The following is a 16,528-nucleotide window of genomic DNA, read 5'->3' on the forward strand; positions in this document are numbered from 1 at the left end:
ACAGTAACGGCTAGCTGTCACAATCTGGGAAGTTGGGAGTAGTCGCCGTTTAAACTTGTCGATTTGAAAGTGTACAGCACAACACAACATTACATTTGCCGGCCAACGTCCAACACGGCACCCCGGTCTCAGCCAAAGCCAGTCAAATAAACTGTGGCGTAAAAGACGGGTAAGTTGCTCATTTCAAGTTGAGAGAAAGGCTTGTTGGGAGCTAGCATGCTAGCCAGCTAGCCTTGCCGCGGCGACCCGAAGCAGCGTGTGCGCGCGCACCTGGCAGCTGACTGTCAAAAACTTGTCGGTCTCGGTTGGCCTAACGTGACAACAATGCGACGAGTACACGGTGTGTGGCGAGTGGCTGGTGTCAAGTGAGAACACTCCTGCTCACTATTAATAAATTATGTTTTGGTCACTATTTATATCCGAAAAGAGGGCGCACGTGATGTCAGCTCCTAACGCGGGAGTGGCGAGAGTGTTCAAACTTGCAAACTTTATTGCACCTTGGCACGATAACGGAGAGCCATTCGTGTTTTTGGACTTCTCCTTGTGAGGACTCCACATTGCCGCACATAACTCATGGTTGTTTCTGGAATTTTCCCCGTGATTATTAATAAAATATGTGGCAAGTTTACAATCGTTTACGATCAATGGCGTTTCCGCAGACATCACACTGTCAATTGCTAATTACGATCTTACGTTATCTCTTTCTTGTCTTGGGTTTATTTGTCAAATATACGTCTTGATGAAGAATAAACAACATGGGTAAACTAAACTAGTTGAAGCAACTTTTCCACAAGCTGTATTTTGTTAAATAACTGGTTAATTTTGAATAAATATATTACCAATAATATGAATACTTAAAGAAATGTGAATGAGCTACTTTATTCATCCATCCACTTTCTAATCTGCTTATCCTCACGAGGGTCGCAGGCGTGCCAAAGCCTATCCCAGCTGTCTTCGGGCGGTAGTCGGGGTACACCCTGAACTGGTTGTCAGCCGATCGCAGAACTTGTTTATGATGAGAAAAGCCTGCCGGCCTGTTTTTGAGGTTCTACCTGTTAAGATATGATTCCTCTCTGCTAGCTGGATTTGAAAGAAATAATGTAGAATGCTGTTGAAGGTATTTCCTGCTTACTGTGATTACAATCACCTTTGGTACCCCCTCACCCCCACTACTTTTAGGACCCCTCCAGAGGACATGCCAACATCAAAAGAGGAACTGTTATCTCAAGTATCTGTGTTGCAGCGATTGAGGGACTGCGCTTCACTACAATGAGTACTATTGATCCCAGTCTCTTTCCTGAACATCTGTTTGCACACTTAAAACAACGTATGTAGTGTTAGACTTTATCCTCTTCCTCCTTGGTCGATTAACGGGCCCCCAAGCGTCTTCTGTTGTTCCCCCGCACCTTGGGTCGGTCCCTGATTGCTGTCAAGTCCCCCTGGGAAGAGCCCTTATCTCAGGATGTATGCACAGCGGGGGTTCTGGAACTTGCCATCACACCAAATGGTGGGTAGCGGTGCTTTGGTCTCACCTCACCGCTCCCAACTTCTTCCAGCCACACCGGGTCAGATGTCATGTTACTTTCTTTGTTTCCGGGATTCGCATGAGAGGCGTACCTAACCGCCTCTCATTATCATATTGTCTCTATATAGTCTCATGAATGTGTTTCTTCTGGAAGCGTTTCCTGATTCAAACCCGCACCCCTCAGGAGCCCGAATCGATTCGTGAACTGCAGAAAAATAAATGAAACTCTTCGAAGTAACTATTTATCGCCTCCAGCCTTTATTTGGATGACCAACATTCTCCTCGTCCGACATTCAACGAACACGCGGGGAAGAGGAGGCCGCTCTGACCCCAACGTACCGTAGAGTGACGGATATGCTACTCGGTTCAAATCGTTAGCCCGACATAGTTGCCAAAGTTGTTTTTTTTTAACTTGCTCTCACAACATCATCAAGAACATCCGATGCGCTCCCTCTGAGTTATTCACGTCCCGGTAATCCGCAAAGGTTGAATCGAGGCGACTCGTTTGTTGAATTTGTTGTGTTTCGTTCTCGTTAAAATGTGACTTTGGCGGTGATGATGTCAGGTCAACGCACACGAGTCCCTTTTGTTAATTAACACTTGAAATTGCAATTCTAACCATCGCTATATGACTGGTGTCAGAGTTTGGTCTGCGTTGCTCTGAGTAATTGGGATTCTCGTGAGGGCTGGACTCAACCGAGACTGTCATTTGTCACTGATGAGTGACTCGGAGGTGGCAAATCCAGGTCCAGAAAGTCAAAACCCCTGCCACAGGCGCACCTCTCTTTGTAACTCCGAAGGACAGAATTTCTTGGCGCAGCCGCGGTGGCGAGGGGCGTCCAGTTTGGTGGCTCGGGTCTCTGCTTTTTGCACACGATGTGCTTCGGTTGGTGGCCGAATGGGATGAGAATGGAGAGAGAGCGTCCCCGGGATAGCCTGGCAACGTCCCCGCGGAAGAGCTGGACAAAGTGGCTTTGGCGAGCGTGGTCCGCGCTTCCCCGTTTAAGCTGTTGAGCCGACATAAGAAAATAGATGGAGGCGTGTCTTTGCTCTTACGGAAGACGTGAAAAGTGGTTGCGGGTTTGACTCCATCTCGTGTGTGCGTGCGTGCGGGCGCGGACGCAAAGATGGCAGTTAGCGTCCCAGAACGTCTGCTGTCCGTCCCTTTGTGAACACTCGTCACACCCGCAAACTAATCGGGACGCGTACACGGACGCCACTTCGCAGCCTTCCCCGTCCTTCTCCGCCGTAGCCGGCCGGAACTTGATTGTCGGTCGGCGGGGCCGCCGGGCCGGGGATTACGCGCCGGCCGCGTGGCTGCATTGACTCCCGCTTTTCATTCCCGCTGCCCACTGGGCCTTATCGCCATCAATCTGACACGCTGTTTATCTGACGCTGCAGCCAGATCTGCTGGCCTAGGGGAAACGCTCACAAAGGCCGTGGGTCATCAGCATTTTGATTGTGGCCATCACGCCCTCTGACCCCCCCCCCCCCCCCCGCCATCCCGCCAGCATTCCCGCTTCCTCCATAGGCCTTTTCGCTGCCCGTGGCGTCGTCCTCCGTTTGGCCGGCGTTTCCTCGGCCCCGTGTTCTGACCGCGGTCCCCCGCCGGCCAGTTTGTCCACGTGTGGATCCGGTTGCTGTTGACTTCTCACAGAGCAGCGCGTTTGTTGACTTTGGCGGCTCTCGTCCTTGTTCGTGTTGATTTTTGCTTTCGCCGAAAGCCGCCATGGCGTCTTTTAAGCTGGATTTTCTCCCGGAGATGATGGTGGATCATTGCTCTTTGAACCCGAGTCCTGTGTGAGTCACCTTTCTCCTTTCTCGGACTTTAGACTGCTGGAATTGAGGCGCTTCGCCGTTCGTGTTGCCATGTACACGCGCAACCGCGAGTTTAGTTTGCGTCTTTAATGTATTGGCCAAAGTTGACATCAGGTTGAAATTGTTGAAGATTACCAAGGAGGAAGAGGAAGACTTGTGGTTGTAAAAAGGTGGCAACCTGCGCGACGCAACTTTGCACTTGGACTCAATCCGAACGTCGTCTTTTTTTTGGGGTTGGTGGTTTGGGAAGTTCTTCCCCGAATGACATGATCTTACCGAACAATATTTCTGGTCGTCTGCGCGCATTGTCGGCGATGATCCGGCTCGCGGTCATCTGCACAATTCCAAGGGAGGCGGCGGCACTGTTCTTGGTGTTTACCTTTAAATCCAGAAGGCTCCTTCACTTCTGGAAAACAGCTAAGCGTCTTCGCTGTTGTGGATTTTATTCTTAGCCTAAGAATAAAACCCACACGCTGACCGAGCCAAAGAGGATTTCTGGTTGTCATCTTCCTTCAAACACGAACAAGAGTCAATTTGCCTCCATCCGACCTCGGTGGATTACTCTGATCCGAATGGGGGAGGAGCCCGCATTGTTTCCGTTACGAATTCATGAGAATATGAAACAAGCTCCTTACTTGTGAGGTGAGAGCGAATAAGCAAAGCTTTCAAAAGCGATTCCACAAGTAGTGATTTTCAACACGGAGATATTATTCCCGTGTCAACTTTTGGAAAGTGCGCGGGCGTCAGTCAGCATGACACGTTCATTCGGGACCGATATTGGAACACGGGGCTGCCGCTCTTGTGCGCTGCAGCTAACGGGCTCGAAAGGAGAGGAAGTCATTTGGAGGTTTTGGGTCACTTCCACGGTGGTGCGTGCGTTCCAGAAGGGGAAGGCGGCGGTGGTTGTGAGCTCACTGCCTGGCAGCAACAGTACAATTGCCCGTCTGGTTTGCACCTCCCGGGCGCTATTTCGTTTCAGCTTCGGCCGTTGTGAAAGAGCCATATAAATAATCATGTATCGTATTTTATTGTATTTTTTAGGACCCCCCAAAGACCAGATATTTCACGCTGAAATGGATCCATTCTAGCCATGACAGGGTCATCCTGCCCGCTGTGTTATGTCACCTTTTCTTTGAGCAACATTCGATAATGTTTAGGAACCGAGTGAGGACAGGAATTGCGGAAGCTTTGTCGGTGGAATTCTTTCCCGTTCTTGATCGATGTTCAGCTTAAGCCGTTCAACAGTCCCGGATCTCCGTTCTGGCGTTTGAGGCTTCCTCGCCCGACGCACATTTTCACCGGGAGACGGGTCAGGACTGCGGGCAGGCCAGTCGACTACCCGCGCTCTTGTCACGAGCAAGAATGCGCTTTGGCATTTGGTTTGAAAAAAGACTTTGCTTGCATGGCAGCATCCGTCGCTCCAAAACCCGGACGGACCTTTCAGCGCGACCGATGCTTTGGCAGATGCCAAAGTTAGCCGTGCCGTTGGCACTGCGGCAGCCCCTTAACCGTCAAGAGATGCTGGCCTTTGAACTTTGGGTCCATAACGGTTCTTTTCCTCTTGGGCCCGAAGGACACGCGTCCGCAATTTCCCAAAACAATTTGAAATGCCGACTCGTCGGACCACGGGACGATTTTCCACCTCGCAATCAGTCCGTCTTCAACGAGCTCGGGATCGCCGGTGGCGTTTTCTGGCTCTTGCTGATGAATGTCTTTTTTGATGCGCGGTTTAAAGTTGCACCTGTGGATGCAGCATCGATTTTTTGGCAGATTGTTGGAACCTTCGGATGATATTTTGGACCGCAGATGATGAAATCCCTTAGTTGCTTGCAAATGTGCGTCGAGGAACATTGTCCCGAAACGTCCCACGCCGTTGTTTGCAAAGAGGTGAAACTCGGCGAATTGCGGCTTGGGAATGACTGAGCAATTCAGGGAGGCTACCTGGGAACAGCGGTTAGCCCGTTCACCCCGGAGACGTTCCAAACAGGTCTTTGATGAGCACGCCTCAGCTTTTTTTTTTTTTTTTTTTGGAAGCCCGTTGCCGCCATCAAATTCAAAGTGAACGATGATTTGCCAAAACCATTCAAATCGAGCAGTTTGAGCGTGAAATATCACGTGCTTGTCGCCTATTCAATGAAGTACAGCTACGTCGCCGGCGTAGATGGTGTCGATTGATGAAGAAATGATTTGCAGTACTCGGGGTCTTGTGTGTCTTTGCAGTGGCAAGAAGATGAACGGGTCCCTGGACCACCCCGACCAACCCGACGTGGACGCCATCAAGATGTTCGTGGGCCAGATCCCGCGCTCGTGGTCCGAGGAGCAGCTGCGGGAGCTCTTTGAGCCGTACGGCGCCGTCTACGAGATCAACGTTCTCAGGGACCGCAGCCAGAACCCGCCCCAGAGCAAAGGTGAGTCGCGACAAAGGTGCTCCGTGACGGCAAAGAGGTCCCGTTCACCCCCCCCGTTCAACCACCGGGGGGTGCTTCCGGATCCACCCTCCCATAGATGAAAATCTTGTCGCGATAGAAAACTGAAACCGAACCCGGAGGACAAAGTCGCTCGCGGCATTTATTATCCGTGCGAAGCGCTCAGACGACTCGATGTGAAGGCCCGCGGCATCTCGCCCGAGAGGGCGTCACATTGCCGGATTTTTGTCTCGATGATTCCCTAATTGTCTTTGCTGTCAGTCCCGGGGCTTTAAAAGTCAAGTCAAGTCAAGTGTATTTCTCGAGCACTTTCAAACAGCCATCGCCGCATACAAAGTGCTGTACGTGGAGCAAATTTAACATGCACAATAAGCATGCACGTGCACAAAAAGTGGCCATTTAAAAGCAGCGACCCGTCCATTCTCACTCAAAATGCTCGAAAATGACGTGCGGTGATTGAGTTCACCGGCCTCGTTCGTATTGTTCTCGAGGTAACTGTTTGAAATAAGCCTCCGTTGTCGAAGCCGCTCGCAGTCCGCAGTGGAGCAAATCAACGGCCGCCATTGCAATCGGACGCTTTGGACCGTACGGCGTCATCGACTTGCCATTTGTTGAGCCCGTGCGTGCGTTTGCTGTGTTGTCGTGGCAGGATGCTGTTTCATCACGTATTACACTCGCAAGTCAGCCTTGGAGGCACAGAACGCTCTTCACAACATGAAGATTCTTCCGGGGGTGAGTGGCCGCGGCGTCCTTTCGCAGCACGCCGCTTTCCGCGGAAACTGCCGTCCGCCCTTCTTGATGCGGCTCGCTCGTCTCGACGTTCCACTTCCGTTCCGCCAGAATTTGGCATTTGAACCGTTCTTCGGGAACTAAGAAATTATGAAGGCTCACCCACTCGTGAGCGGATTCTGTGCGCTTGGCCGTATTCTTTCTTTGCCTGTTCCAAATGTTCCTAACCCCCGCGAAGAAAATGATCATGACCACGATTGTACTTCGAAAAGGGGCTGAGTGGCAAAAGCAAGCAAGCTTCACCTCGCATTTGGTGATATTTGCAGTGATGCATAACAGCTCTTTTATTCCACTTGCTCTGCTAAAATGTCACAGTCAATGTTTTGTTTTGGGGGGTTTTTTTGGAGGGGGGGGGCAAAGCAAAAGTTTAGCAGACAGAGGAAAGGGAAATTTTGAATGTGAACCAATGCCTGCGGAATAGTATTTGGTATCTGAGGGATTCGCCGTTCAGCAAAATATGACGTCGGCTTAAGATGAGTCTACTTTTTGATCGACGTGCGATACGGATGCATCTCAATAAGGTGGGATGGGATGGGGCAAGTCTCTCTTTTTCAGAACTTCAATTCAAAAAGCGGAAGCCACGGTTTGTTTTTGTTCGAATTTGAATCAAAGTGAATAAAACCCCAAATTCACCATCGTGGAGTTCTGGCGGCGCGAGGTCGGCCGCTAGATTTTCGTTTCAATGCGGAACCGGTAGCTCTGAAGTCGGTAACCCATAACGAGACGGCGTTTCGAGCTGGTACGGGGATCACGTCCAGCCAGATCGAAGTGCAAACGGGAGCGCTCGCCGTGTTGCGGCGACAGATTCGTTTGTTTGGATAAACGTTTCCGCAATGAAAGCGCGACGCTCACCGGTCCAATTCATGGCAGCAACTGAAAAAGAAACGAAAAACAACGAACGGCATTATAAAGAAACAAAGCAAAATGGCACGATGTGGACTGTTCGAAACAAAAAAAAACACTTTTTTGTTTCTTGACTTTATTTGCCCTTGATTTAACCTCCAAACGCGTCCGATCATTTTGCCTGACCCTGTTCTATATCTGCTTTGCTTTTTGAATGGAACTGCAGTTCGTTTGCCCTCTTTTTCGTACGATTTTTTTTTTTTTTTTTGGTCTCGGTCTCCGGCGAAATAATAAAAATCATAAAATTAAGACACGCGCACACACTCTCGACTCACCAATTCATTTCCCGGAATGCAATCGTGTTCATTTGAAAGGTCAAAAAGACAGTTCAAACGAGGGAGGGCGCAAGGCGTCTCCCACAACGCGACGCTTTTATGAACAGCTCACGGCTCGCAGCTGAGCGTCGGGATGATACTCAAATTTATCGGGATGCACCTGCTCATCCATATCGTAGTTCTACAGCAGCTGCCCAACGCGGAGGGCGAGCATTGACGTCCAATCTCCTCCTCCTCCTCCAGATGCACCACCCCATCCAGATGAAGCCGGCTGACAGCGAGAAGAATAACGGTGAGCACGTTTTTGGGAAGGGGGCGCACAAATCCTTCAACGCGTTCCATTTCAACCACGTTCGGCGCTGTTGATGAGCGACTGCGGTCGACCTCGTTTGAGCGGGCGCCTTTACGTGTGATGCAGCGGTGGAGGACAGAAAGCTGTTCATCGGCATGATCTCCAAGAAGTGTAACGAGAACGACATGCGCCTGACGTTCTCGCCCTACGGACAAATCGAGGAGTGTCGGATACTTCGGGGCCCCGACGGATTGAGCCGAGGTGACGACAAGAGTTCTCGCGCCCCTCAGACATCGTACGTGCGGGAACATTGTTGGAATGACACGAGGTCGTCTCGTCTCGGTGTCGCCGCGGGTCGGGGTATCCGCGACGATGACGCGGATACCCCGACTCGTCGGGTCGACTCCATTTGCCGACCGGCTAACAGTTAGCCAGTGAACCGACTCCCGCCTCAGTCGAGCGGGCCGGGGCCCCGCCTTCTACGCCGCGCACATTTTCACAGAGTCGGACGGGGTAGAACGTGAGCACGGCGGCCCCAAGCGGAGCGGCTGTCATGCGTGCATATAAGATAAGAAAACCTTTCTTAGTCTCGCAATGGAGAAATTCCCAATTCGCAGCAGCAAAGTTATGAAAGGAAGAGGTAGAGCAACAGAATATAGGAGCTGCTGGAATAACAAAAATAACACAACGCAACACGTAGGACACAGACAGTCGCGCAATCTTCACCGATTTTCTGCATCCACTTTGTTGTCTGAAGCAGTTCGCGATGAAAGAGGAGAGGATCAATGTGTCCTTTCACCAGCGGATCAGAGACGTCTATATTCCATTTGGGAATCAAACAGCCCCATTCATGAAGCGTACACCCAAAAGAAACGCCAGCGATCGACCGTTGGCAATCATTTAAACGGGTTTCGCAAACAAACCCTGAAATTTCAATGGCGAATGTAAGTCGGCGCTTTTGACGGTCTTTCAGGCCTGAGAAAAACAAGGACTCACGTCCAAGCTCTGGCGTTTGTCCCCCGGGTGTCAGTCCGTCCATTTCTGTAGTAGACGCGTGCACGTTTGTGTGTTGCAGGTTGCGCGTTTGTGACGTTCACGGCCAGGCAGATGGCCCAAGCCGCCATCAAGTCCATGCACCAGTCCCAGACCATGGAGGTGAACAGCCGACACGCACGCATACGCAAACACCCGTCGTCACGCAGATCCGCGTCGTTTCAATTCCGGCGGATTTGCCGTCCGGTTCGACGGAGTCGCCGGCTCGGTCGGGGAAAACAAATGAAGACACGGCCACGTCACCCCCCCCCCCCCCCCCGCGGATCCGCCACACGTTGCGTTTGTGTGTCGCGTTTCAGGGCTGCTCGTCGCCCATCGTGGTGAAGTTTGCCGACACGCAGAAGGACAAGGAGCAGAAACGCATGGCGCTTCAACTGCAGCAGCAGATGCAGCAACTCAGCGCCGCGTCCATGTGGGGAAACCTGACCGGGCTGGGAAGTCTGGGGCCGCAGTACCTGGCGGTAAGCCTCCCGTGCTTCCTCGCCCTCTTCTCATTCCGTGAATATGCCCTCATTCGTACGTGAAGACGATTCCCCAAAAGTACAAGGTAACACAACTGATTCAATGAGGGGGAGGGGGGGTGTTGCTTGCGGCGATCGCGGTCTTCTAGCTTCCCGTAGCTCCATTCACGCCGCGGTCAGAGTTTCCCGTCAAAGTAAACGCACGTTTTATATCCAAATACAAGAAATGCTTTGTTTTCGAGACATTGGCAGCTTCGCGCTAGCACGGGAGTAGATGAACCGTCCAATTGCAAAAGTTGACACGCACGCAGTCTGCGGGAACGCGTACAGACGGCTAATGCGGCGATACTCCCGAGCCTATCGTCTTCCTTAGCCGGTTCCGTTCAGAAAGTTTGTCGCTTTTTTTCTTCTGACTCCCTCTTCTTGCGAGTGTATCCCCGTCCACGCGGCACACTGCCCCTCAGAGGCCAAAGCACGCACAGCAGACATTTACTAGGAAACCTTTTTTTTTTTTTTTTTGCCATTGTTTTGATACCGAAATCATTTTCCGGTTTTTCTTTTAAAGTCGAGCTTTGAGAGTTGAACGGCGGCTAAATTCAGCGAATAATTGCGCGTGCCGACGCTGATTTCCATCCCGGTCCCGAAACAATTGTGACGGCGGATTTTCCCCAAATGACGGACTGTCTGCGACTGTTTGGTGTGTGTGCAGATTTACTTACAGCTGCTGCAGCAGTCAGCCTCCACGGGGAACGCGCTCGGCAACCTGCACCCCGCTTCAGGTACGCCACGTCACACGCCGACCCGGATGTGAGCTCGCCGCGCAGACGACGAAGGCGCGAAAGCCAACGAACGCCCGTCCGACCTCCGCCGCCAGCAAATTGGGCTACGCGAGCGCCTCCCGATTACAGCCGCGTCGGCGTCCGACCCCGCGCAAAAGAATCGCGCGAGTTTTCGAATCATACGAAAAGGCAGAGTCTCCGCACTCAAACCCCATCCGGCTCGTTTGGGATGAACCGGATAGAACCGGATGCGAGGGAGGCGGACATTTTTGCCACCCTCTCTCGTGGGGGCTGGGAAGAACCTTCTGAAGAGTATTTGATTTGCATTGGAGAAAGCAAGCCACGTGCGTATTCACCATTCGGCTGTTCTAGTCACCGAGGAGTCCAAATCAAAAGGATACGTTTTGCTTTCGAGTTGGAGACGTTCTAAATGCGCGGTGAAAGAAAGCAGCAATTTCTGAACATACTTACTGGGCTTTAGTCGAGGAAAGGGTAGCTCGGGTAATGTGCCTTCGAACCTGTCCAGAAAGATGGCATCCTGTGATTGATGCCGTGTGTGTGTGTGTGTGTGTGTGTGTGTCTTGTACACATCAGGTCTTAGTGCCATGCAGAACTTGGCCGCCTTGGCAGCAGCGACCGCCAGCCAGGCTTCAGCAACCGGCTCCAGTGCCATGACTACATCAAATAGTCCACTAAGTGCGCTAACGAGCTCAGGTAAAAGTCCGCGCGCGTGAATGTGTGACTTGTGCTCATACATCACGGAGAAAGAGGGGCGGGGGGTGGGTGTCGGCACTTTTCAAAGCGCTCGCGAGACTCGCGCGCCGCCTCGCTTCTCCGTTCGATTCTTCCGGCCTTCTCTTTGTCTCAGGTTCGTCGCCCACCTCGAGCAGCACGTCGTCCGTCAACCCCATCGCGTCTCTGGGAACGCTGCAGTCTCTGGCCGCCAGCACGGGAGCCGGCCTCAACGCGGGCTCGCTCGCAGGTAGCGCATCCCGGCGTGCGTCCGGCGGATCTGCGGGCGCGTCCTCTCGCCCTCTCGCCCTCTCGCTCGGCATCTCTTTCTTTGCGTTCTTCCTACCGCCGGCCGGGCGCGGCGGCGACGTCGAACCCATTTCCTCTCCGCGTGTTTCTCTTTGGTCTCCCCGCACCGCCGATTTTCCGCTCTCGGAAACACGGGTGCGGAACGCGCGCGGCTCGGCGTCCGATCGATGCGCTCACCCCCGGCCGGCCCTTTGTGCCGAGCAGGAATGGCGGCGCTGAATGGCGGCCTGGGCTCGGGAGGCCTGTCCAACGGCTCCGGCGGCACCATGGAGGCGCTGAGTCAGGCGTACTCGGGGATCCAGCAGTACGCCGCCGCCGCCGCCCTGCCGGGACTCTACAACCAGAGCCTGCTGTCGCAACAGAGCGTCTCGGCCGCGGGCAGCCAAAAGGAAGGTGAGCCCCCGCGCCGCGATGAGAGCTTACGCTTTCATGGTCACTCCCGGACATGGCGCGGCGGGGACGCAATGTGACCGCATTGAAGCTACGCCGTCAGCGACAAATGCCAATTGTGCGAATCAAAGCACCGTGAGCGATTGAGGTTTTTAATTTCATATAGCTGCCACAAGGTGGCGGCAAAGCACTTGATTCCACGAGACGCAAACGAAGCTCCTCCCCCGCACTCCAACTCCGCCATCGATAATTCTCTGGCCAAAGATCATAAACCGCGGGTGTTTTTGTGCAAATATGGACGATCGGGTGAATTTGGAAATGGCAAGTTTGCGGGGGAAACGCCGAGCGGCGGCCTCCGTCCGCTCCCCCGCGTGTCCAAAACGTTCAAGACGGAAGGACGTGGCCGCCGACGAGTAATTCCCTCGCACGTTCGGCCCGCTTTGTGGCCACCGATGAGCACGTTGAGCTTCCGTTCGTCAAAGTTTTCCCCGCCGCCGCGTCGTCCGGGGCTTCGCTCCCGACCGGGCGGCGGAGACTCTCGGAAGGCTTTGGCACGTTGCAAGCTTCTCTTTCTCCTTTGCAGGTCCGGAAGGGGCCAACCTGTTCATTTACCACCTGCCTCAAGAGTTTGGCGACCAGGACCTGCTCCAGATGTTCATGCCCTTCGGCAACGTCATCTCCGCCAAGGTCTTCATTGACAAGCAGACCAACCTCAGCAAGTGTTTTGGTCAGTTTGCGCCACTGAAACGTGTAACGTGCGGAACGAGAGATGAGACGCCGAAGCGCCACGTCATCCCGGGCGGCTCGGCGCTGAGAAATGCATCGCCTTCGGTGCCGTACGCGAGAGGCGTATCGACGTTAGACGTGCTGGAAATTAGGCGCCTCCCGCCTTTTTGCGGGACGTCAATATCCACGCCGACATGACGTCGCGTCAACGTGGAATGCGACGTAAACGCGGCGCGCTGGAGGCGGCTCGAAAAACGGCATGCCGGTATGTCGGGAGTCCGGAACAAAAGATCCGTTCGAGGGGGAGAAACGCGAACGTGACCCGATAACACGATAGGCCGTCCGCCGTAGTAACGCTTCTCCCCCGAACGGGTTCTTAAATACGACGCGGGGAAGGAGCGTCCGAGGCCTATCGACCTTAGCGTCGGTGACGACGTTCGGTACGTAGACGTCGACGGCGAGCCACAAACGGCCCCGTCCCGTACGTTGGCTCCGCCCCGACGCGAGCGTCCGAATCGGCGGCTTTGGTGAAGCGTTTGTAACGAGAGCTTTGTTGGTCGTGCGCCTCCAGGCTTCGTCAGCTACGACAACCCGGTGTCGTCGCAGGCCGCCATCCAGTCCATGAACGGTTTCCAGATCGGCATGAAGCGGCTCAAGGTGCAGCTCAAGCGCTCCAAGAACGACAGCAAGCCGTACTGAGGCCGCTCCGGTAAGTGCGGCGGCGAAGGCGGCCGACCCCCCCTGCCGACGGACTGGATTCTTCCCGCGTTCCCGTTTGCCGTTCGCGCACTTTTGTCCCCCCCCCCCCCCCCCCAGCGAGGATGCCGAACTGCCGTGTTTTCTTTTGAACTCTCTCGTTTGCCGTGCTTCCTTTGAAACCTCGACGGTGACCGCGCGCCGCGCTCGGACAGCTCGGTGGCCCGAATCTTCGTTTTCTTTTGTAAATGCGCTTCACTTTCCCTTCCGCGTTCTCCACTGGAGTCCGGCCCGCCCGTTTGTTCTTCTGCGTCCGACTCCGCGGCTGCGTCGGGAATCCCTGCCGAGCCGCCGTACATGCCGCGAGTCGGCGATTTTGTCGTCGCGTCGCCCGATGCCGAGGACTCGCGACGCTTCATCCCATTTATTGTCTCTCCCGCCAGGCCTCTTGAGGCCTCGTGGACAGCTGGAAAAGCGAGATATGCCAAATGTACCAAAACCAAAACATCCCCCCTTCCCGGCGGCGTCTTTCAGGAGTTGCGCTCGCAAAACGATCTTCGAACTCTTTCGCTGCCGGCCGTTGTCCGACCTTTTGACTGATCTCTCGCGACCTCAAAAACCTCAGCGAATGAGCCGAGCGCAGTCGTCCGTTGCCGCGCGATGAACTCGCCGAGGAAGCTGCCTTCGAAATCCTTCACTCGCTTCCTCTTTGCGAATTGCTTGATTTCAGTTGCATGACGGTGGACTAAAAAGTCCACTTGATACAAAGTCGTCAGGGAGCGGGAAATGACTGAAGGATTCCCAAGACGGGGGTGACGCCCATCATGCTTTTTTTTTTTTTTTCTTAACCTCTGACCCAATAATTGAGTGACGAGCGACACGGTAGAGCGAAACAAAAAGCTTGCGTGTCCCTTGGCCAAGACCGACCTGCGTGGGTTTTTCAGCCCAATGCGTCTTTTTCTATATCTCAGCCCTCAAACGGCTCCGATGTCGCGCGCAGGCCGACCGGTGCCCCAACTTGCGCAAGCCGTCGTCGATAGAATTTTTTTTTTTTTTAAAGGAACAATCAATCAATGCCCTCGGACGGGGGGGAAGGAGAGCAAGGGGGACAATCCGTCAAATGCGCATCATGCCCGATGCGGGCCGGTCGGCCACGCCGCATCACCGAGCCCACCCCAACACGTGAATGCGAGACATCGATGTCGTTTCTCTCTCTTTTGATACAATCCGGCGCTGTGTCTTTATTAAAAGCCCCGCAACGTTTATTTTGTTGTTTGTTTTGTGGGAGCTGGAGAGGGACAGATCCGCCCCGTCACGGTGTGGCCGAAGGGGGGGGAGTTGTCGCGTCGCAAAAGTGTTGGGAGACATTTTCACCCCCCCGCACCCCCAAACGTCCTTCCCATGTCTCCGACGGAATCTCTCTCGTCTGATCGGAGCGCGCGTCGTCGCTTTTTGTAGACGCGAGGCACCGACGTGTATATCGAGAAGGCTCCGCCTCTTCTATTTTTATATTTCGAAAAGGAGAACAAAGGTTTTGTACTCCTCCTGTGTGCTGGAAAACTATTTATTGCCTAAATTATTGAGCTGCTGTCGTTTTCAACCACTAATGTGTCGAGCGACACCCAAGGGATCGCCGGGGGGGCGCCTTCTGGCCGCCCGCGTCGTCTTGGGTCCGTCACCGAGTCGCGACGGGCCGGCGCCTCCTCCGTTCCGCATCTCCGAGTTCTTTTTTTTTTTTTTACGCTCCGTTCATTCGTCTCATCAGTGAACGTCCAACCGCGACCGATGTCTCGGCCCCGTCGTACCCGAAACGGAAAGCAAACATGACGAGATGGCAAGAAAGGCCGAACTTTTATGAACCAACTTGGACTTGTTTTCGGGGAGTGAAAGTTGCGATCGTATGAAGATAAAGTCACATTTTCTGAGCTTCAATGTGGCACGGCGATGAGCTGTTCCTTGAGAGTTTGGCGCTCCTGCGTTGCGCTCCGCTCCGATGGATGCTTGCGGGGAAAATCTTCATTCTTGTCCTGTTACTTTTTTGAAGAATACTCAAAGGATCCGACTTCATTTCTGTCATTTGCAACTGTTTTCTATCAAAATACACGATGCTCATCATGTAACTCGTATTTTATGGAGAGTGCGTCTTGTTCTTTTTGTCCTTTACATGTTGGCCGTTTTATTCTACAACGTCTCGATTCCCGATCCATTACGACTTATTTCCGTAATAGTTCAACTTTCTTCCCACTATTACAACTTTGTTGCGACTTGAAAAATGCAACTTCATCCCCGGAATATTCTTTGAGTGATGTATTTTTCTCTCCAAAATACAACTCATCCAAGAAAGATGTGACTTTATTCTCATAAGATGACGACGACGACGACGACGATTTAAGACTCGACGGTTCCGGTCTAATTTGTCCGCCGGCCCGACTAGACCTTCGTAGCCCGATGCTCCAAATAAGCAGCGACGAGATTCTTGCCATTCATCCGTGAGCTGCCGCGGCCAGTCGCTCTGGAACGGTTCGTCAGTTTCCGGCCGACTCCCGCGTCGCTCACCGGGCCGGGCCCCGCCTTTTTTCAAGCCACACTCATTCAAAGTCACGGCTACTACGGTGTACAATGTGAGGATGGCGGGGGGGGGGGGGGGGCACAAATAATTCCTTGGGTTAGTTTCTCCCACTCCTTTGTGGCAAATGCTTCGTCTTTCACACGCATATATCGGATTGCCGTTGTTCTTTAATCACGCAAAATCTTTTTCCAAAAACGGGCTGATAAGAATCATGAATTCCGCCAACCTTTCGGAACAACTTTCCATGTCATCTCCCTCCGTCTGATGATGTCACTTTTTGAACGGGTGGGCTTCAAGTTCCTTTTCTATTTTCCGTGGCGTGTGTCGCGTTGTGTATCTCGAAGACTTCCTAGCGTGTGACGTCACCGTCCATCGTTCGGGAGATCTACTTGTCGCCGTTTGCCTGCTGAGCCGCCCCCAACAACCGCTGCCCCCGAAAAGTATTTATTTATTTATTTTAAGTATAATCTCGAGGCTTCTCAAGAAACGTTTTGATCGATTGCCCCGGACGGCCTCACGGTAGTTGTGATTGTGTGTGTCTTGACTCGCGGTGTTGCGTTCGCGTGCTGGCTTGTGTGTGAGAATTTAGAAGATGTGCTGGGGGCTTGGGCAGCATTTCATTGTGGCCGCAATATAGTCACTAGAACAGCTTGAGGGGGGGGAAAAAAATACTACAAACGTTTTAGTTGGGAATTCCTCTTTGTTTGAAAAAAAAAATTAAAAGTCACATTTTCACAAGAATAAATTCATTCCTACGACGACTAAATAAAGCTGCCCGATGATTG

General features: G+C 52.9%; 1 protein-coding gene across 3 annotated transcripts; it reads left to right on the top strand.

Moving 5' to 3' along the window:
- On the top strand, positions 1–15,300 carry celf1 (cugbp, Elav-like family member 1). 3 transcript variants are annotated; one of them, XM_086108010.1, is made up of 13 exons: positions 1–169; positions 5,564–5,751; positions 6,419–6,501; positions 7,980–8,028; positions 8,155–8,289; positions 9,104–9,183; positions 9,381–9,542; positions 10,252–10,321; positions 10,916–11,035; positions 11,190–11,303; positions 11,567–11,755; positions 12,336–12,479; positions 13,050–15,300. In XM_086108010.1, exons 2-13 carry the CDS (start codon positions 5,574–5,576, stop codon positions 13,175–13,177), a joined length of 1,452 nt encoding a protein of 483 aa, XP_085964136.1. In that variant the 5' UTR covers positions 1–169; positions 5,564–5,573; the 3' UTR covers positions 13,178–15,300. The 3 variants fall into 3 exon arrangements, with proteins under 3 accessions (XP_085964136.1, XP_085964135.1, XP_085964137.1); XM_086108009.1 differs by lacking the exon at positions 1–169 and adding an exon at positions 3,039–3,325; XM_086108011.1 differs by lacking the exons at positions 1–169; positions 8,155–8,289 and adding an exon at positions 3,039–3,325.
- The last annotated feature ends 1,228 nt before the right edge of the window (positions 15,301–16,528 follow it).

The sequence above is a fragment of the Hippocampus guttulatus genome, chromosome 3 (genome assembly GCF_054856545.1).
Source record: "Hippocampus guttulatus isolate MCC_2025c chromosome 3, RoL_Hgut_1.0, whole genome shotgun sequence".
In the NCBI taxonomy this organism is placed as follows: Eukaryota; Metazoa; Chordata; class Actinopteri; order Syngnathiformes; family Syngnathidae; genus Hippocampus; species Hippocampus guttulatus.